This window comes from Acinonyx jubatus, chromosome A3 (assembly GCF_027475565.1).
Source record: "Acinonyx jubatus isolate Ajub_Pintada_27869175 chromosome A3, VMU_Ajub_asm_v1.0, whole genome shotgun sequence".
In the NCBI taxonomy this organism is placed as follows: domain Eukaryota; kingdom Metazoa; phylum Chordata; class Mammalia; order Carnivora; family Felidae; genus Acinonyx; species Acinonyx jubatus.
Window position 1 is genome coordinate 24,446,447 of NC_069388.1, and position 22,688 is coordinate 24,469,134.

The 22,688-nt window shown below is 47.5% G+C and overlaps 1 protein-coding gene across 6 annotated transcripts in view; it reads right to left on the reverse strand.

Moving 5' to 3' along the window:
• The window catches only part of RALY (RALY heterogeneous nuclear ribonucleoprotein), a 95,570-nt gene that overhangs the window by 2,272 nt on the left and 70,610 nt on the right, over positions 1–22,688 (reverse strand). For 3 of the 6 annotated variants that reach the window (XR_008289133.1, XR_008289131.1, XR_008289132.1), the window contains 8 exons: positions 17,309–17,573; positions 15,846–15,918; positions 15,604–15,651; positions 13,377–13,543; positions 12,541–12,654; positions 12,137–12,333; positions 4,675–9,711; positions 773–913 (listed from right to left, as the gene is read on the reverse strand). Coding sequence is in view for 2 of the 6 variants with exons in the window: in XM_027069891.2 (XP_026925692.1) it covers positions 10,900–10,944; positions 12,137–12,333; positions 12,541–12,654; positions 13,377–13,543; positions 15,604–15,651; positions 15,846–15,918; positions 17,309–17,564 (900 nt within the window). In the remaining 4 variants the exon portion in view is untranslated. Of the gene's footprint in view, positions 1–772; positions 914–4,674; positions 9,712–10,895; positions 10,945–12,136; positions 12,334–12,540; positions 12,655–13,376; positions 13,544–15,603; positions 15,652–15,845; positions 15,919–17,308; positions 17,574–22,688 lie in introns of those variants that run through there. The other 3 variants (XM_027069891.2, XR_008289134.1, XM_027069892.2) reach the window with 3 other exon arrangements.

Below are 22,688 nucleotides of genomic sequence, written 5' to 3' on the forward strand. Positions count from 1 at the left end.
TGACCATGAGAAACCAAGAGGTGATGCTGCCTGTGTGGTGTTTTTGGTGCCTCCAGTTCTGCCTTATAAGCATTTGGCCGGTTATTTCTCCATTCAGCACAGGGAGAAAGATCCCTTCACGTGTCTGTGATCTGTCTTGCACACACTTCAGAGGATAAGGGCATATCGCTGTTCCTCACGCTCTTGTTGCCAGACTCCTAAGTGGCCCCAGGAGCAGTCACTCAGCCCTGAATGTCTTACCCATGTTTTTAATCACTGTGACCTTTAAAGTACAGGCCAAGTGTTGTAAAACATCTTGGCCATGAAGTGGTGGAGGGAGGAGAGTATTTCCTCGACTCAATAGGTCCCAGGGAAACCACACACTGGCTGAGCTGCCACCACTGCCCTGATGAACTCAACTGTTTATGATGCCATCTTCCTTATCTTGTATCTATGCCCACATAGTTCCCAGTGTCGGATGTTACTGCGTGAATAAAGCAAGGATGAGTGCCTCTTGTGTAATTAGCGCTCCATTGCTTTTGTGTGTGTATATATGTGTTTAATTCATTTATTTACTTTAGTGGGACCCCTTAGAGAAGATAAGATTTTACAATTTTACCTGTGGGACAAGTTATATTTGCAGTTTCAACCCAATTTTAATTTCATTCTCAAAACAGTCCCTGGACTAATACTAACCTTTTAAGATTGTTGAATTGAAATGGGATTAACTCTGTATTAACCCATTCAAAACTAAGTTACCCATTCACAGTAGTATCAACTTCATCTCTCTTACCTCACGCTAACCAGCTCAGCAGCAAGGAACCTTCTGTAGGGTGACAAAGCAAAAGGCAACTGAGGGTTTTTGATCAAGATCCACGTTTTGGTTATGAGAGGGGAACCAGACCACCATCTCCAAAGTGTGTCTTGAGTGTTCCTAATTATGCAAAGGGGGGAAAAAAGGGTTCCGTTGGTGGTTAAAAAAAGTTTGAGACTAGATGAACAGGTTCCATGACTACCTAGGAAAAGTCTTTAGTACGCTGATAGGTATTTTCATGACTACATAAACGGGCAGTTATATCTCTAGTCTTCAGAAAAACCTTTCTGACTCCATCTTGGCTCATTCCCACCTGCCCACTGCATGTAAAATACTGTTTCTCCTCCCAGCCCACCATAATGTAGGCACCGAGAACAAAGGTTTTTGTTCACTCATGCACCCCTCCCCCAAGTACTGAGAGCAAGTAGTAGGTGTTCCAATACTTGAATGAGTTTGCTTAAAAGCATAAAATATGCAGACTTTTATAGTCCCTTCTCTCCCCCGCCCAACATCTTGCAGTCTAAGTGTTCTGGCAAAAAAAAACTGCTGGGCTGGACATCTGGAAAGAAATGCTGTTGTGGTATATGAGGCCCAGTCTGACCTGGTTTCCCCCACCCCGATCCTTTGTACTGGCAATTCTAAGGTTTCACATTTGAACAGAATATTAGGTTTTGCATTATGTTTAGAAGTTGGGCTTTGTAGCATGTGGTATACTTTTTTAATTGAAAAGATGGATTTATAATTAAAAACTTAATCCCCATAATCCTACCAACATAGAACCTTTTAGTACCAAGAACAGTTTTCCAAGTTAGTACAGTTTTCATAATTTTTTAAAGCTGCAAAGAGTTTTCCATGTTCTACCATAGTTTATTAAATTAGTGCTCAGATGATGCGTGTTTGTTAATTCTTGGTAATACTAGGAGTATGAGCTCTGACCAATCTGGAGTGACAGTCCTCTGCCATTGATTATATTCTGTATTCTCATCTATAAAGTATGAAAATGCCTACCTCAAAGATGGTGAGACAGTATATGCCAAGTGCTTAACCCTGTCTGGCACCTGGAACTATTTTCCTTCTGTTGAATACTTCTTAGACTGAATTTCTAGAGTCAATGGGCAGACTTTAGGGTAGCCAAGTGTACAAATCCTGAGAACTGTGGGTATTGCTTCTATTTTTATGGTGATGGTGGGTTTATTGGGCTCCTATTATAGACGCTCTCAGGATGGTTGCCTGTCTCACAGTGATCCTGATAAACCTTTGGCCACAGGTGCATCAAACTCTCCCAACAATGTGCAACAGAGGCATAGTCCTTGGAGCTTTGTCACATTAATGGTGCTTTTGAGAAGAAAGGACCAAACTCCTACTGGGTCCCCTGTGTCTGTCATGGCTCCTGTCCTTTCAAACCTTCCCTGACAACAAAATATTACCGAGCTCTTCTGATCACTGCCCCTTGATTTAAGCTTGGCTTCTGTTTCATTAATACAACACTGGAAGACCAGCTGTTGTAAAGGCTAAGTATAATGGATATTCAACGTTTTTTTTTTTTTTTTAAAGTAGGCTCCACGCTCAACATGGGACTTAAACTCATGACCCTGAGATTTTGATTCACATGCTGTACTGACTTGAGCCAGCCAGGCACCCCTCTGTTCTTTTATTAATCGAATATTCTTAAATAACTCTAAGCTATTCCTAAATATTCTTAAATAATCTGTTATGTAAGTGGCTAGCACTACCAAGTCCCAACTTTGTGCCAGTCCCTGTTCTAGTGCTTTCTTAATCAGCACAGCGACTCTTTGAGGAAGGTATACTATTCTTCCCATTTTATAGATGAGGAACAGAGACTCAGAAAGGATAAGCAACTTGCCCAAGAGGTTGTAGTCCCAGGCATTCAAGCTCCAGAGCCTGTGCCCGGCCTCTGCAACACTGCCTCTCCGCAACAATGTCATATGTTCAAAAGTGTTACCCTGAATGCCTGCAGCAAAAGGCAGTCCCCGGCCCTCCAGGAGCTTATAGTTTCGTGACAATAGGCGTGCTAATAATAATAACCAGCTGTAAATATAGTCTGGTAAGAGGGGTGACAGAAGTAGGGATGGCCAGGGCTAACTCAGGCCAGGAAGGTGACTAACTCAGGCCAGGAAGGCCAGATAATGAGCCAGATGAAGACAGAACATTCCAGGTAAAAGCAGCTGGAGCTGTAAAGACACAGAACCCAGATAGTTCCTTCCACAATTAGTTCTATGTGCTTGACAACAGGAGTCAGATTGGGAGATAGAAGACATTGAGTTAGAAAGAAAGGAAAGGGGTCTGGAGTTTACCCACTGGGCAGTGAATAACTAAATGATGGTGCTAAAGAAGACAGACGTGGGAGGCAAGCATCAGGGAGACTAGTTGAGAGGTGACTTTTACAAAGTTCAAGTAAGAGAGAAAGAAGGGCCTAACCTAAGGCAATGGGATGGAGACAGGTTAGAGCCAAGACATACCGAGGAAAAATTAACATGACTTGATGACTAGAGAGAACATGCTGACATGGGTAACAGGTGGACAGTGGTGCCATTCCCCAAGATGTGGACGCCTGAAGAAAAAGACTCGTAGCTGGGCAGGGCAGGCCTGGACTGTGGTGCTCTTGGGGAGCACTGAGTTAGAGATGGAGATAGGGAGGCATTACTGTGGAGTCTGAAGCCATTGGTTTGGTTAGCCAGGAAGCTGTATAGAAAAAGAGGGTAGAGAGGTACGCATAAGAAGAAGAAGGAGCAGAGTACAAAGGAGGAGGAGAAAGCCAGGAGAGCGTGCCGTCACAAGAATCAGGAGAGAAATTTCAGAGTCAGGTTGCGACAGGGCATGTGGGAAAGGACTGCCCAGGTGTGCATTCTGCCTTCCCCTCTTCCCAGGGGACATGTTATTTGGCAAACTATTCAACCAAAGTTCATGATTTCCCAAACCTGTAACATGAGAGGAGTATCTCCAGCTCTAAGGGATTATTCTGAGAGTTAAATAATGTGATCCATGTTCAAGAACTAGAGCACCCAGAAATGCAAACATATATACATATATATGTTATATCCCTCTTTCTAAAGTCCAGTGCTGCGGGGGGGGGGGGGGGGGGGGGGGGGCAGTGGGGGATAAGCGACGTATAATTAAGAACACAAAGGTAGGGGCTCCTGGCTGGCTCAGTGACTTAATCTCAGAGCCATAGCTTCAAGATCCACATTGGGTGTGGAGATTACTTAAAAAAAAATAAACAGGGGCGCCCGGGTGGTTCAGTTAAGCAACCTTGGCTCACAGTTTGTGAGTTAATCCCTGTGTTTGGCTCTGTGCCGACAGCTCAGCCTGGACCCTGGGTCAGATTCTGTGTCTCCCTCTCTCTGCTCCTCCCCTGCTCATGCTCTCTCAAAAATAAACAATCAAAAAAAATTTTTTTAATAAAGTTAAAAAAAAAAAAACCCCACAAAGGTAGATACTGGATTGAATTGTTTGCATATGCTCCATAGTTATTTGACTAAGCTACACATCCGATTTTAAAACTCTTTTTAAAACCCTTATGGGCAAGAAGAATGAGACAGTCTCTGGCCTTAAGACAGCTCCCTGTGTGGTCATGGAACTGAACACTGGGGTGGGCAGGGGGTAGAGGAGAAACGGCAGGTAGGTTTTAGAGGTAAAAGGGGGCTTATTGTTAGAAGGCACTAGGATGTGGACAAGAAATGGGGTCCATGTCAGAAAGTGGGACTGGGTGACCCTGTGTTCTGTGCACCTGGAAAAGCCAAACCCATGTACTTGCCCAAATAAGCCCTGGCTGCTGCACCTTTTTTATGAGGAGACCCCTCAGGAGGTAGACTGAGGCAGGGATTCAGGGAGGGGTATGTGTGCACCAGGGGTCCACTCACCAGTCAGAGGAAGCAGGTATCGTGTCCATCCATCCATACATGCAGGAGGGCCAGCTGGGCTTGCCCCACAGGCTTAGTGACCAGATGGACACACTGCTCTTGACTGCAGTAACTCTTAGATGTAGGGGGAAAAGCCTTCTTGTTATTATCTTCCTTTGTCTCCTTTTTATAATATTCTATTTAATGTTTAACTTTATATCTAATATTTAGAAATTAAATATTACATACATACTGAAATACACTTTGGGAAAGGGTGAATATAAAAATAAGAGAAAAGAAAATTATGGTCTGTTATTTTTTTTTAAGAGAAAAATCACCTAAATCTGGATTAGGTGATAAGTGAACTCATTAGGTATTGTCATAATAACAGTGTGCTCTTTTCCACTTTTCAGATAAGGAAGATGAGGCTCAGAGAGGTTAACTGACTTGTCTAAGGTATACAGCAAATAACCTGCACTGGAACTCAATTACACAAAGTCTGTACTCTTAGCCCAGTCCCCCTAAAGTAGAGCAAACTACTTAACCTTTTGAGCCTCAGTTTGTGTTCAGATTATCTACTGATATATAACAAATCGCTCTAAAACTTAGCTTAAAATGATGATCACTGATTATTATCCTTCATGGTGCTGGACTTTGACAGGCCTCAGCTAGGCAGTTCTGTCTTGGTTCTCAGTCAGTGGCTGGGCTGGAGTCATCCTGAAGGGTTCCTCATTCATGTCTGACAGCTGATACTGGTTATCAGCTGGAACTTAGGGCTGTCATTTCTCCAGGTGGCCTGGGCTTCACAGCATGGTGGCCGGGTCTCAAGACACAGAAGTAGAAACTACTAGTTCTTAACACAACTGTGAGACTGGCCTAGCATCACCATCACTGTATCCTACTGATTAGAGTCCAGATAAAGGGGAGAGGACAGAAATACCAGCTGTCAATGGGGCTAAGTTTTAGAACCTCCGCATCTATAAAATCTGTAAGATGGACATAACTGCACAATGAAGACCTGTTATTTTTGTCATGCCAAACTTCCCTTCTTCTAGCAGCAGAACTCCTATTTTCCTTTTGGGGATTCTTCCCTTTCCCTGTCCACACTCATAGGCCCTGTGGCCATGCTCTGCCATCACTTAGAACCTGAGAACAATGCTAAGAGAGGAGACCAAGCTGAAGAATAAAGAAATACATTCCTGATGACAACTCTTGAAGCCCTGCATCCACTGGGTCTGCATAACTGCATCTGGAACTTTAAATTGGTGAAACAGTAAACTTCCCCCTGCTTAAGCACATTTGAGTCCAGTTTCTACAACTTGTAACAAAGTTCATATTACATCCACCTAAAAGGTGGTTATAGAGATTAAATAAATGTAAAATGTGCCTTTTACACAGCACATATTCACAAGTTTTATTTACTGTTATTATAGAATAATCTTATTACAAAGAATGTGGCCATGGCTATAGGGATTTTTATTTGCCCAAAGTTAATCAATGGTCGAACTGGAATTCAAACCCAGGAAACCTAGATCAGAATCTTGCCCAGCTTTATACTCCGTATTTCTGTGGTCTTGTCAGATGGTCCACCGTAGAGTGTATAATGTCCTGATAGGATTAGAGATGACCTGGCCAGGCCTGGCTAATACTGAATGGACACTCACGTACTCTCATTTCAACTCCTCATCCATAAAAAAAAGCAAAAAACAAAAAAACCCCCCAAATCATCATGTTACTATCTCCTAGCTATCTAAAAACTGCTCCAAATCCTCAAAAAGCATTCCAGCAGCTGCTACTAAAAACATTCTGAGTCAGCACATGAAACGAGGCCTGAGAGAGATTAAAAACAAAATTGGGCCATATTTTGAGACTCCTCAAATTAAGAGTTTGGACTTAGCCATGTGACTTGCTTTGACCAAAAGAACCTCGCAAACGTGCCATGGGCAAGAACTTGGAAGAGCACTTGTACACTGGAGCTTACCTGGTCTGCCTGCTAGATTCTGGGTACATGTGGCCCACTTGCCCTGCTGCCCAGCCAACTCCTTAACAAGTGGGTGAGATTATCTGGGACCCATGGCCCCCCAGCCAATCTGCCAGCTCACTTCAGCCATATCATAGCCCAGATGAGATAAGGAGAACTGCCCAGCTGAGTGCAGCCCAAATTTCCAAGCCACTGAATCAGAAGGTAATAAATGTTTATTAAAAGTACTACATTTTGGGCTTGTTATACAAGTTAACTGATGATAAGAGGCCCATTTACTATCCCTGATCTAGGCCAACCCCTTGCACAGATGAGGAAACGGGAGACCTAGCAAGGAATAAGACTCGCCCTGCATCACAAACTTTATTGGCAGCAGTACAAGGAGGAAAGCCAGTAAAACCACTGGTTGTGATAATTCCTTCAACAGCTGCCAGGATCACAAATGAGGCTTCAGATCTTCAAAATATCTATGGAATCATAGCCCTTTGGGTAGAATCTGGTATCCTATTTCTTCATCATCTCCTTTTGGTTTTCAGAGGTTGAAGAGATAAATGAAAACCGATGAGCAACGGAATGAGAGAGGACTGGGCAGATGTATGCAGCAGGGTTTTGTGGATGTGAATTTCCCACTCAAATCTTCCCAGGGGCTAAGTAGTTTAGGGCCTTTTGTGGGATGCCAGGATGGGGATCTCCATCTGTCCAGGACGTCCTGGTGCAAGGGTGATTAGGCAGGGCCTCCTTGTAGGGCAGACATTTCCTGCCCTGGAAGGGATTTTCCCTGCTCTTCTGCCTAGCATACTACAGAAGCTCACAGCCCCTCCTATTCTACCTGACCCCAAACCTGAAAAGTGAGTGCCTCAGTCACTATTGAGTATGGCCATATAGAATCCGAAAATGTTATTACAGTGCAAGGGGCACAGAGCACTAGGCTCTGGAGACTCAGGAACATGGTGCCAGCCCTCAGTGTTAAGTCCACTAAGGCCTCAGCCTCTACCCTCTCTCCCCCTGCTGTCCAGGGTCCCTGACAGGCACACATATGGGGACTGTGAGCCCACTTGTGGAGCTGAAGCACCAAAAAGGCAGAAACTTTGCTCCACACCACATTATGAGGCAATGGCTAAGCGAGGATGGGGGCATTTGGTTCAGCTGTGGGTCCAGAACTTGGGCTGCCTCAAGGGTGGGTTAATCAGGCCCCTGCACAGCTTGGGAATGCAGAGCCACACTCAGGCTTCAGACTGCTAGCCGGCCAATGACAGGCAGGAGGGGCTGCCCAGGGAGGGAGACACGAGTCAACAAAAACTTCCCTGGGTGATTCCACACCCAGGGTGGCCTAGCTTGAGCACTGTCTCGAGCCCAGCCTCTAGCCTCCACCAAAACCTGGGGCCAAAGTCTGGGGAAAGTTTGATGGAGACTGTTGTAGAACAGTTGGTCTGAAATGGGATTTTCAACAAGAATTCCAGCAGGCCTGACACTCTGAGGAACATGCAAAGACGACTGGAGAGCCCAAACCCCTTTCTGATGATGGGACCGAATTCTCGGTGTTGGGAAAGTCTGTCTAGAAGAGAGAATGAACAATTTTTGAAGAGCAGTAAGCTGAGAAGAAAGACTTCTCAGAGGTGCCTGACACTGGAACAGCAGCTTAATAATGAGTGGGTATCTCTCAGATGGAGAAAGGAGCAAGAGTACGTGCCAGACCAGGAGCAAAGCACGTTTCTGGGTGTCTGCCCACCAAAGCCCCACACCAGAGAGACCAGACTAACTGACCACACTTTGTCACCAGGTTCACAGGACTGGGGAGGGTACTTATATAACCTATGAGTGAATCAAAAAGATCCGCTGTGGCAGGCGATCCTCTCCTAGGAATTTGAACACAGGGAAATTCGTCAACTTGTGGAGTAAAATTAGGACAGAAGAGGAAATTTGAACGAACACTGTCAGTTGTCAGAGAACAAAGCAAACATCTAGACAGGCAGCCCAGAATAGGTACAGGGAAGCCACAGGTATCCTGATGCCAACTTCCTAATGCTTGAGGTTAATGGGAGTGAGGCTCTATGACTTGCTGCCTATGAGAGGGAAGGACTTGTTTTGTGTGGGGCAGGTGACAAAAGACAGGAGAGGCCAAAGTATACAGGATCATGTACAGGAGTTGGGAGTTTTGTCCCAACGGTGAGCTGTCAGGTAAGGGTTTTACAGGGAAGGGACATGACTCAGAAAAAGCACCATAGTGGCTAGTGGGAAATGGGGCAGGGAGAAGCCAGAGACTGGGAAGCTGGTGAGAGGACAGAGCCCAAGTGAAAAAACACAGCATCCTAAACTAGGACAGAGAAGAGAGGACAAGGCAGTTTCCAGAATCATCTTAAAGCTGGGAAAGACCAGACTAAATGAGAAGCTAAGACCTGAACCTACCACTGCCTAACCAAGTAGCTCATAATTGCTTGGCACTTCAGCCACCAAAGTATTCTCTTGGGCACTGGGACATCTGACCCTCCCCCAAGAACCCTACTGGCCATTTCTATTTCCATTTTAGCTGTGGAAACTAAGGCCTAGACAGCCCAGCAGTATGCACCCGAGACAATGCTCCCTAACCGGGAGAAGTGAAAGAGGAAAAAGAACAGGGTAAAGCAAACCAGACTAGACTCTTGGCATGAAGCAGACTAGACCAGACTCTGGCTGGGCAGGAGGACTAGGGTACCTTAAGAAAATAAATACAAACCATCCCATCTCAGAGCAAGTTGGGATCCAATCTCTTTATTGTCAGGGTACCCTCCCCGTGACCCTCCCCTCTCCAAACCTATAGAAAAACCCCAAGCCTGGGAGTGTCCTGGGAGGGGAGGTAGAGTATAGCGAAACCTCTGTCCTCTGGCCTGGGCGGTGCCAACAGGGAGGGTGCGTGGGGAGGGGAGGCCGATAACTGCACCTGCAGAGGATGTGGCAGTGGCTGGGACGTGTGGGGGAGGAGGTGCCTGCTGCCAGCTCTCCTGGGACCCGCTGGGGGTGGTATCCAGGGGTGGGTGCCCAACATGAGGCCTGATACAGTACACGCCCTTCTCCTGCTGCTGGCCGTTGCTCCTGTCAGGCTGAGAGAGAGAGAGACAAAGGAGAGACTGAGGCTGGCAGGAAGAGCCCCTGGGACCCATGATTACTAGGGCTGGGAAGACAAAAGGGCAGAACGGTGTTTACTGTTTGCGGACAGAGATGTGCCTGTGCTCTGGCTCTCGCCTCCTAATTTTCTGGCCATACAATCTTGGGTGAGTCTCTCCCCCTCCCTGAGCCTCCATTTCCTCACCTGAGCCCTGCACCTCATCTGAGAACTGGCTTCACAAGGTAAAACTTAGCTTCCTTGGTAAAACCAACCATGAAGCTCCAAGAGGATGGATTCCATATATACAATTTCCTAAACTGTCTGGGAAGCTCTTGCTGGTGGAGCACCTCACAAAATGAACGTGTCAGGTGTAAAGACACCTCTGAGGTCAAGGATTTCCTCCACCCAAGCCTGTCTTACCCTGAACACGACCCCCAAAGAAATGGGGCAGAGCAGGGGGGCGAGCACTGGCCAGAGAGTAGGCTGGGACGCCATACACCACTGGATTCAAACCTAGGCTCCACCGATTACCACCTTGGGATCTAGTGAGATATATGCTACCTCCCTGCCCCTTTCAGTGCCTCAGTTCCCATGTGTTACACTGATACAATCACAACCTTGCAGGGTTAAGTCCTAGCCCCTAAGCCTGGCACAAACATCACTTTGATGATGAACTGCTCCCTCTGCCTTACCATGCAGAGCTAGGACTATGGCCACAGGAGACTCCTGACCATCTCCCACATACCAAGGACCATCAGAACCCTGTATTTTGCTAAAGCTGTTCCCTCAGATACCTCTCCCTCAATCCTGAATAGGCTCAGCTAAGTATCAACTCTTCCACCACACCCCTATGGACACCCTGCCTCTACAGCCCATCATCCTGCTCACACTGGGTGGTCACGGTTTGTGTCTTCCTCCACCAGACTCTGAACTTCTGAAGGGTGGAGCTGGACAACATGCGTCAGAGTGCACTGAGGGAACCCGTGCAGGGCTGGCCTGCCTAGCCCATCCATGGCTCCTGCTCCCACAGCCTAGCGAGTTCCTGCCACAAAGGAGCATGGTCAAATGGCTGACAGGATGGAGGGGCCGTCCTTGCTGGGCATAGCAAGACCCTGCCAGGTCTGCTTCATGGCATGCCTGCCACTTTTCTTCACCCCCTGTCCACCAGAAGCCCCATACCTGCTTACTGCAAGGCCCCATCCTCCGCGTCTGTGTCCTGGCTGTGCTCCTGATAGGGAGGAGGCAACAAGAGACCATACATCACTCACTACCAACTCTGAGTCATGCCCTGGGGCCCACTGCACTTCTGGAGACCAAACTCCGAAAGAGGGATGATTATGGGACCAGTTTCAACACAGCTGGCTTGGGATCCTGACAGGATGGTCTGAGCCCATCCCCCAGAAGAGAGACGGGACCAGTCAAGGGCGTTCTAGGTGTGGCAGGGGAGCACATTTCTACGTAGAAAGACCTTCTTAGACTGTAGCAGGTTGAAAGCCTGGTGGACGGGTGAGCTCCCTATCCTTGGGACAGCTAAGCCTTCGTTAGGACCTTTATGGAGACTACTATGCCTAAGAGAGTAAATGGGTCCAATAAAGGAGAGACAAGCTAGGGACATAAGGAGGAGGATCTCTTAACTACAGTGGCCATGAGCCCATCTGTCTTCATGCCAGAACCCCAGCACTGATGAAAAGGAGAAAGTCCCAGACCTAGTGAAGAAGTCAGGGCTCTAATTCTGGCTCATCCCCTATTAATTATAAGGCCCTGAGCAAGTTACTCTACTCCTCAGAGCCTCAGTTTCCTCACTGGCTAAAACGTGGGAAGAGTAGTAACTTTGCACAGTACGACGCTGTTGTTAAGGTTAAATAAAGTTAGAAACTACAGGGCCTGGTGCTCAGTGAGTGTCTATTAGGTAAACAAGTAGAAGGCACACAACAGTTATCATACATACTCAGAGTCTGGTCTACCTTCCTACTTGACATAAGCTCCTTGCCAATGACTTCCCAGCCTCACTCTGAAGGGTTCCAATAACAAAGAACTCCCTCCATGCCTCTCATGAGACAACCTGTTTTATGCTTAGGCAGGAATAGCTTTTAGAAAATCCTCAGGTAAAGTGGATACCCAACCTTCCTGAGGCTTCCCCAGGCAATCCTAGTCCTGCCCCCTGAAACTCTGCAGACTGTGCTCCCTGAAGCCCCTGACTCTTCCCTTGTCCAACCTGTAAGGAAACCAAGTCTAGAATGGGCCCTGACTCAAGAGAGGTCTACCCTGGTCCTCAGTGGGACTTTTGACTGGCAATTGAAATAGGTATCCCCCTTCCCAGGAAGAGGAAAGAGGGAGCTCAACAGGGACACTCAGCAGCTCAGAGGGTTCCCCCTTCCCCTGCTCCCCTCCTATGCACCCCTCCCCAGCTGTGCCCTCACCAGCTCTTCCTCGCTGTGTGTCAGCAGCCCCTCCTCATCGCCGTCGTCTCGAGCCTGTGCTTCTCCCTGGGGCGTGCCTGCCTCAGAAGCTGTGTCCTCTTGGGGGGCTGGTGGCCGGCTGCTGCCACCACTACTGCCCCCACCACTGCCACTGGCACTGGCACTGGCACTGCCGCTGTCACCCTTCTTCTTGCCATCTTGAGGGGAAAGGGGTGGGAAGAGGAGAACAGAACTCAGCCTGGGGCAGCTGCCCAAGGCAGGATCTTAGCAGCAGCTAGGCCTCGGCATGGTGGATCCATGTGGCGTTGGAGGCCACAGCCCTTCTCTGCCCCGTGCGCTGACCTCCCCGCACTCTGCCCTGTGCCCCTGGTCCCCGAGCTGGGCAAGGACCCATGGAAGCTGACCTGGGTTGGCCTTCTGCTCCTCGGCAATCTGCTCCAAGCGGCCCAGCAGAGCATCGATGTTGGACTTGATCTGCGTCAGCTCTGTCTTGATGGTCTGCAGTTCACTGCTCTTTACTGGGAGCACAGGGAGTATACGTTGTCACCCAGGGGCTGGGAGCTTGACACTAACGTAAGATCCTCCCTAGTCCCATTCTGTCAACCAGGAAGGCAGGCCAGTGGCAGGAACTGTCTTCATCCATGGTTCTTTTGCCAGCAAAAAGGCTGGAGCTGCCCGTGGCTTCTGAGACTTTTGAGACCATGCCTATAGGAACCAGTCCACCCTTCTGCACCTGGATCTCTTCCCATGACCTCTCAACAATGAAAGGGACTGGAGATGGAGGAGAATGCAGGTGTGGCGTGCACCTGAGCAATCATGTGTTCTTCCTTATGTTAAATAGGGTGGTGCCCAGATTTCAAGGTGTATGGATGGATGTGGGTGTTTTACCATCAGATTTCCTGGGTGCCTGGCTGCAACATGTGTACACCAGAATGAATGTGCACACCAGCAGTGGGCCTGTGCAAACTTGTCCTTATTATAGGAAAGAAGACACCTTCTCCTCACTGGGCTCCATGTCACAGCACTGGACATTTCTGTGCCCAACCCAAGCCCCTCCTCCTCATAGGTCAGGCTTTTCCTCTTATAAATGCAGTAAGAATACTCACTTGGTTGTGCTAGAGCTGCAGAACTGTGGGAGATTTGTTCCTTCATCTATTTTCCAATGTAAAAATACATGATTCTATTATTTTGCTAATGAGGAAAAACAAAAAAGATCTAGGAAGAAGATACAGTCACTCACACTTGATCTTGGCTGAGCTGGTGGTAATGGCTGTGGAGCGGGCAAAGAGCTTGACAGGTATGGTGGTTTTGACACGCCGGACCAAGGGGACTGTGACCCGGGGTCGCTTCACAGGGACTGCCCTGGGCACTGGCACAGGTGACAGGCGGCCCCGATAGTCGAAGAGCCTGTAGGGGCAAATGGGCCAGAGGCTGCAGCATGGCCTGTGGCCACCAGAAGGCACTGCGACTCTAGACAAGCACGTGCTGGTGAAGGGCTGGGCAGCCTGTACTACACACCTCCGCCTGCTCCCAACAATCCCTGGGAGTGAAGAGGATGGGCTTCTGGCACCTTAAAAGCTGCTGGGACTCTCATTTCATCCACCTTTCCTACCAGTCAGGTCAGATGAGGGCAGGTGAGGTGGCAGGTGGTAATGGTTTCAACCCTGGTTCAAGGAAGGAGCAAACAGAGACCAGCCCCAGAAAAGAGCCTTCCCCAGGTCCCCCTAACAACCAGGCCTGCCGGCTTCTGCTTCTGCTCAGTCAACTGCCACACCAACCTCTGGTCAGAATTTGCAAATGTCCCTAAAGCAAGGCAAAATTCCAGCTGGGAACAAAAAGATGTAGGAATAGGGAATCCCTAAGCCTGCCTGAGCTTCAGTTTTCCCGAAATCTGCTTAATGAGGATGACTACCTCAAATTCTGTGCCAGGCCCCCACCGTACCCCACCCCAAGGCTATTGTGAGAGCAGGGCATGAGAAAACTTGGTTAAAAGCACACATGTTAAAGGTGTGATAGGTGAAGGCCAGGGTACTGAGACTCTCAAACCAGGAGACTATGGCCTCAGAGGCATGAGGCTGGAGTCCCAAACACCTGTTCTAATTCTGGGCCCTCTTTATCACCCCAGCCCTCTTACTCCACTTCAGAGATGGAGGGGAGGAGATCCATTAGAATATCAAGGTTGGACAACCAATCAGATCCCTGGGCTCCCAGACTATGCTGTCCCCAGTGTCATCACCCAGCCCCCTCCGAGAGAGTTTCTCTTCCTGCTCATCAGTCAGAAGTTCAATAGGCTGAGTAAGGGTATCTCCCACCACATCTGCTACTATTACCTTTCTTCAGGGAAACACAGCCCTGGGGGTACACTATGGAATCACTTTGGTTACAGCCAGGAAACATGCCATCACTAGACAATGCAATGCCCCATGGCTTGGCATTCCTTTGTTCAGGGAGCCCCTGCCCTGGGGTGGGGATGGCTGGAGATGGAGAGTCTCTGGGAATGGATCCAGTCCCAGACCCTGCATTTCTGCCCCTAAGGGGAGGGGGCGGCTCTGGCCTTGGTCAGAATCACTAACCACAGAATCCCAGAGCTGGAAGAGCCCTGAGGGATTACTTAGTGTAAGCCCATTTTACAGACCGGGAGGGGATTTGCCCAAAGTCACACAATCCATTCAGTGGCAGAGCTGAGATTAGCACCCAGTCTTCTGACTGACTCTCAGGCTAGGGCACATTCCACTACACCGCACTGCCTCCTGAAACCATTCAGAGGTGAGAAAACCAAGGCTCAGAGAGGTTCTGTTCTTCCTGGACAGACTGAGGCAGGCAGGATGGGAAGGACGAAGGAAGGGAGAATTTTGGAACAGCCCCCATCATGATTTCCATTTGGGAATGTGGCTAGTGCCATAGAATGGAGCCCACAGCTCAAGGCTGGGGTCTGGGAAGGCTTGAGGGTGAAGGGATGGGCCACATAGCCTACCAGGAACGAATTCAGACCTCCAAAGGACTGCTGGCCTCCTGGCTATAAATGAAAGGCCAAGAGGTATTCATTGAGCTTTTGAGGCTCCTTCCACCTGGCTGAGCACCTCAAATAGATAAGGAGACTAAACAGCAGGAACATGAGGGCTCAAACTCCCTGCACCTACTCTAGTAACCTTTTCTATAATCCAATTTGCTATGGTTATCTGTCCCTTGCTGTCTAGTTCCACTGAGTCCCAACCCAGGATTAGGAGGTAGAAGGGCAGTCAGAATGGGAGACAGTGTGGGGTGGGGAACCTCTGACCTGGGCACCTGCAGAACTAGACCCTAGTTCCAGCTCTGCCACCAACTTGTGGAACAGCCTTGGGCAGATGCCCGTCCACACCTCTGGGCTCCAGTTTCCACATGGAGGACTGAGTGGGCTACACCAGTAATCTCTCAGGACCCTTCCAGCTTGGCTTTTTCATGCCTGGGCACGCCCCTTCCCTGCTCACCTGTCGTAGAAGTCGTCCCGGTAGTAATCATAGTCAAAGCTGTAGCCACTGGGGAAACAAAGGGGAGAGGGCCGGGGCTTAGGGACAGCCACTCAGCCCACTCTCTACAGGCCCTCATCTCCAAACACCTCCCCAAATTCTAGGCTCGGCACACTGTCACCAACCAATGTTCACTCCCTCTGTGGAAAGAGGGACCAATCCCCACCCAGATGGAGAGAGATAGAAGAGACAGAGCGCCTCACCTGTATATGGCAGATGCTGCTCTCTTTAGTCCCTTGGGTCTGTTGGGCTTGGGCTCTCCAGCCATGTTGATATCTGTGTGGAGAAAGGAGGCACAGTCAGATGCTGGCAGGGTACCAGGGAGCCCAAACACTTACACCTTCCTGCACAGTAGCAGCAATTTCTATGTGTGAGGGACAATGGACTCTCCTAACTAATACAACCAACAGAGGTCTTCACACATTAGACTCCTACCCACACATCACAGAGATATGCCTATTTACAAATTCGTATACATTCAGATGCACGCACGCTCACACACACATGCCGTGGACATCACACATATAAGCATTCTCAAGCACACTGATGTAAATAAGTACTTCAGATACATATCTTCACATACTTGTTCACATATCCAGGTAATCAAGTCACACACAAAAATAACATATAGACTCTCAAGTACACTGAGACTTGGCTCCGATGTCATATACATAACTGCCTATCTACAAATGAGCCACATTCAAGCAAATATTCTACCAAACATCTTTCTACCTAGAATGATGCTTAGCCTATGACAGGATCTCAATATCTGACAAATAAATATGCATATCTTCTTACACACACTTAGTACATTCTGACATATACACTTTACATATATACATTCTAAAGATGTGTTCACATATTCTCCACATGTTTAGTTACATCCACATATCACACATTCAGGAATACATCTATCAATATCCCTTTTTGAACATACATATACACAGAAGTAGGTGCACTGTACACACTCCACGGTAGACTACCACATGGCCACATCATATATACATAGCACCAAGGCCAAAGGCACCTACTTCACCTTGTGCTCCTAGCCCCTCCTCCCAGCTCTCATAAAGAGTTCCAACCTGGGGGCACCTGGATGGCTCAGTCGGGTTAAGCATCTGACTCTTGATTTTGGCTCAGGTCATGATCTCATGGTTCGTGAGTTCAAGCCCCGTGTCGGACTCTGCACTGACAGCATGAAGCCTACTTGGGATTCTCTCTCTCCATCTCTCTCTACCCCTCTAGAGAGCTCACTTGCTCTCTCAAAATAAATAAATAAACTTTAAAAAAAAAAAAAAAAGAGTTCTAACCTAAGACATCTGTAGCATAATGTTACAGGCTATGCTAGTCCACTCTGTTCCGTTTCCCTTAGGAATCTGCATTTTAACCACAATCATAAAGCTTGTCATTAAGAGTCACTATGAAAGCAAAGACAAGACAGAACCATTTTTGAGAAGCTTCTAAAACTCAACCCTGCATATTTTATAAATACTTAATTTATAACTTAAATATAATTTATAACTATTTAGTTATAACATTTCAGATAGGGGCAGGGTAGCAAGTAGTAGAGTAAGGGAAAAAGAAAGGTCTAAGAGGGGAGCTGGAAAGTGACGGCCAGCACCTGCTCAGGAGAATACCAGGAGCAGGGCCAAAGAGAGACGCTTACCCAGGGTCTGCCCGGCCAGCACCCGCCCATTCTCTCCCAGCACAGCTGCCCGGGCATGACGCTCGTTGGCATACTGGACAAAGGCATAACCTTTGTGCACAGAACAGCCGGCTACACGGCCATACTTGGAGAAGATGGTCTCTACATCTGACTTCTTCACCACAGCTGTGTTGAGGTTTCCGATGAAGACTCGAGAATTGATAGACTTGGGGTCATTCTTGTTGGTTACGTTGCTTGTCTGGATCTTCAAGGACATGGTGGCCACCTAAAGAGAGAGAGAGAGAGAGAAAGCCACTGTGAGACTGGGTCTCCCAGTTGGGCTCAAGGGCTACCCATGGCCCAAATCCTAGCTAAACTGAATTGCTCTGTGCCCTGCTACATACACACAACCGTACAGCATTCAGCCTCCCCTTTAAACATCTCACTGGGATGCTGACCTCATGGCCAGGTGTTTTATATATGTTCTCTCATTTGGTACTGACATGATACGCAGAACCAAGACGTTTCACAAGGGAGAAAATGCACAGAGGTCACAATGCTAGTGAGCAGCAGGGCTGGGATTTGAACCCTGGTCTGCTGGACTCTAATTCTTTTAAACCCATTCTTTAATGCTTATCTCAAATGTTACACCATGCAGGATCTAAATCTGAAGACCTTCCATAGTTTTTCTTCTGTTCCTTCAATGTACAACCATGGTGAGGAAGTCATATGGTAAATGCGGGTAATACCTGCTCTAGAACAACACCACATTATGAAAATTGCTCAGTTTGATGCAGACACTGACCTAGTTATGGCTGTCTTTATTGGTACCAACCATTTTTAAAAAGGTGAGTGAAATAAGCCTCACTGAGCACTCATGGCAGGCTAAGCGTGGCAGGCAAGATTGAGTAATCACAAGACTCCATTAAATATTATTACTATTATTCATATTTTACCAGAAATAGACTCTAATAAGTTCTTTGACTTGTCAGAAACAGGCCAGTTGGTCCCCACAGCCCATTTTTTTCATCTCTATCACTCTCCTTCCCAGAGCTAAAGCCAATTTAAATATTATAGTTAAGTCAGCATATTATCTGTTTTTATACTAACTCATTCAAATTTTGTTGTTTGCTTAGAGATAATATTGTACCTACACTTCACTCTCTACACCCTGGCAATGTCTTTTACCCCAAGGGGCCATACAAATCTCTCCTACCCCCAACCCTGGACATGCTATAACAGAGCACAGGCTCCAGAGGAAAAGGAAAAGGAGGCTTGATGTCAGTAGGAAAAGTCTAACAGTAAGTACTGGCATTTCTACTTACTGGCCCAGACTTCTCTGCTCACTGGCATGGGTTTGTACAAATCCCTTTGGAACCTTCCTATCTCAATACCCCATTGTAGAGCTATCACAGAAGGTGCTGAAGACCCTAAGCAGTATGTAAAAAAAAACCAAAAAACCTCTCATCAACCTAGGCTAACTGTAAACACCTGCTCACAAACCTAATATTTTGGGGGCAGAGGGAGCTTCTTTTCAGGGAATTAGAGCAGAGCTAAGTATAGGCAGAGAAAGCGCTATCTTTTGTTCCACTATGGTAAGAGACCCTTTTCTCTTCAATCCTCCCAGTCTGGAAGCTGGCATGTTCTGACCAGCAGATGGCACTCACTGCAAGGAAACCATAGGCTGGACCTGAGAATAAGTAATTCTGAGGAAAAACCTACTCCTACCTAGGGTAGGCTTGCAGTAGCTTGATGGATATACTGAAGTCAAGTGTGTACCATCCTAGGTAAAGGACAGGGGCTGAGAGGGCACTGCTACTGATGAAGGAGCTGGTGCCAGCTTTGGAAAGGGCCTGGAAAGGATTCTTTGGTGCTCAGTTTACTTTTACGTCCAGTCATCATTTATTAAGCAGTGCGGAACATAAAAGATATTATCCATGCATGAAAACACTTAACATAACGTCCATGTGCAGCAGAAAATGCTCCACGTATGTGGGTTCCCTTGCCCACCACCGCCGCCCCCCCCCCCCCCCCCCCCAGTTCTCTGTGATAATCCCTCGCCTAGCTGGATGACAAGCCATTCAAAAGTTAATTCTTCATCCATCCATGGATATATATAAGAAGTTTGTGGGGCTCCTCCACAGGCATCAGATAACTCTCCTGGTTGGTTCAGCTCAGAGAAATGAAGTTTGGGCTCAGGGAGAAGCCACCTGCTGTGGCTGAAGGGAACCAACCACTGGCCTGGGTTGTAGACCAAGATGGAAAGAGAAGGGGGGCGATGGTTCAGACCTGTTGATGTCTACTACCTCTGCCACTGACCTGGCATGGGCATAACAGGTGCTGGGCTCCCTCCTACCTCTGGCAGGAGCCTCTAATACCAACCACTGAGCAGGAAGCATTTGCTGAGCTACTATGTTTAGTTCTACAGCAGGATCAGCATTCACTCCTTGGCTGGTGAGAAGTTCTTCAGGTTTGGCAGTACTCAATCTTTTCTCTCATCACTTGGGGTTTGGGACAATGTACATAAAAGGACTTTACAAACAGTGAAACTCTTTATAGGATCTATTAATTACGCTCTGACTAGTTGAATTCCTCTGTTCTGACAACACTGCCCAACACTGGTAAGGCCCATTCTAGATGGAGATGAAGGTCAGACTGGAGCACATTCTGAATAATGTCAAGAAAAGGCTGACAAAAGCCATTTCACACAAAGGTTAGTATAAAAGGGGGACATGAATGCATGTATAAAAACATAAAAGCCATGTCACACAAAGAGGGACATGTATGCGTGTGGCCAGGCTGGGTGAGGAATCTGCAGGGCCATGAAGAAATGTCCATCTGAAGCATGCTCCAGGCACCAACCCCTATACTCCACCCACTCCCCCACCCCATCTAATCAGCCCTTAATCTGCTTTCAAGGCCTGTACACTCTTCCAAGGGAAGGCTGTGCTGCTACTGTGCATACTCTCTAAGCCCAAAAGAATAGCTATCTACAGGAATATGGAAAAGCTTCAGTGTCTAAACACATGTTTATGAGGCTCCTCAAAGTGAGGGATCAAGTTGCGCTTAGGAAATGAAAAGTGCCCAGACCAGTTCTTCCAGAACTGCTAGGTTCAGGTACAGAATCCCAAAGAGTCAAGAATTCTAAATTCAGACATAGTCTTCCAGGTTGTTACGAACCTAACAATTTGTTAGCTTCACTTATAACCTCCAAACAAATATTTAGACATATGGCATGTAAGTCTCCACCTGTACTCTTGTCCTGTCCTGCAAATGGTAGAGGCAGGCCTGACGAAGGCTTGGGCACAGTAAGTGCCCAATAAGGATTACAGAGGAAGCAATAAGAATAATGTCCCAGGAGGTGCTGAGAAGGGCTAGCCGTAGCCCTAAGTATGTATGGCCAGGGCTGGCGGGGGGTCCCCCAGGTATCTCATTAAAACACTAGAGTCTCTGACCCAAACACTCTCCTACCCCCTGCAGACCAACCATCCCCAATTTAATACTCCCCCCACGATTCTTTCTTGGTTCTTCCAGGCTTCCCCCTAGCTTAGAGTATGAGCCTTAGTAAATATTGACATCCTATTCAGCAGAAGCTGCTTGATTTGATAAGCTATTTCCCCAAGCCAAGCTCTGCCTCACAGATTAGCTGTGTAATTGAGAGCAAGGTGTCTGCAGCCCCCCAGAGGCCCCATGTTTAGCAATGAGCCAAGGAGAGTTGGGTAGAAGGACGAGCCAAGGAGAGTTGGGTAGAAAGATGATTCTTCGTGGTGGTGGGAAGAGGAAGTAGGGACCAGACTTCTTCACAGAAACTTCTACAATGTCAGATTAGCAGGGGCTTCAGTGAACATGGGGTTTATATACTCTCACCCTGAGGAACAGAGGGGAATGGACTTGGCCACAATGCCCCAGCCCATGAGTGGCAAGGCCGAGAACCCCATTAGTCCTCCAAGTTCTTAAATTCCATCTTTCCTTTGGGCTGGTGAAAGACTGCCCCTCAGGACAGTGAGGGGCTGGGAGGGGGCAGATATGCTATTAGAGGAAAACTGGGGACTGGCTCCCAAGTAAGGGTCTTGACCTTTACCTGCTGGTGAAACAACTGCTGCATAAAAGCCAGGCCCTTAAGCTAATTAAAACCCACCAGAGACACAGGCTTTGAAATGCAATTTACAGCTCAAAGGGATGGGCTCACTTCTCCAAGCTAGTAAGAACAGAGGAAATTTGGCAAAAACAAATTGTTTTTCCCAGTTGAAACATTTCAGATGGAAGCTATGTTTTAGAAGCCAAGAGCCCAAGCTTGAACATGTGGTCAAGTAACAGGGCTTTGTAAAGGTAGAAATACCCTAAAACGTATGACGACCCCTGAACTCTGGGTAAATGAGACCCCCAGAGAACCATGAAGGTAAAAAGAGCTTCTGACTCTATATGTGCCACTTTATTTAATCCTCACAACAGCTCTGTGAGGTGTTTTAAATAGGGGAATGAAGACTCAGGCCAGGTTATTGGTTAACAGAGCAAAGTTGGAACTGGAACCCAGGTCTGTTTGACTCCAAAAGCCTATTCAAAGAGATGTCTTGGATACTGATTGCCAAGGTAAGGACTTTAAAGGACTTTCATGAACAAAACCAATTTATGTCCTTGATCCTGATGTTGTTAGTTCCATTTTATAAATGAAAAGCTGAGGCTCAGCAAAAGTAAGTGACTTACTTAAGGTCATCCAGCTAGTAAAGGGAACAGCTAGGGGACTAGAATCCAGGCTGCTACACACCACTGTTTCACCAACTGTCCCAAGGCTCTGACTCTGCCATGTCAGCCCTCATAATCCTGGCTATCAGGATCAAATTTAGTCTTCAGCCTAACCTCTGAGGCACTTAGCCATCAGAATGCCCACTGCCCCAATTCTGTAAATCCCACCTGGCACTGCATCTCTTCTTCAAGCACGAATTTCAAAAGAGGAGCTGCTGGTCTTGGTCCTAATGCCTCCCAGTGCCATTTACAGCCTCTGTCTAGGCCAGCCCTGCTTGACACTTCTGGTCTCATTCTCCAAAGTGCAGATGAGGGTCACACCAGCCTGTGGCCAGACCTCTGCCCTTAGATAACATTAGGGATGTGAGAATGATTTTGAAGGAAAATAGCTATCAGTGATGGTGAGGTTATTTCTGGAGAAAGCCAAGCAATTAGACTGATCAGTGCCCAGGGCCTCCTTGGTCCAGAGGCCAGAGGCTCCTGGTTAACAGGCGGCCAAGGATGACAGAACATCTATTAATCTCATTCAACTCACCAGGCCCCAGCTCATTAGCATTGCCCAAAATGATAATTACTGGTCAGAGAGGACTAATTTCCCAAGGAATGCTCTTTAGTTCCTGACAATTCCCACTCCCATGAGAAACTCCAGCACCCAGGA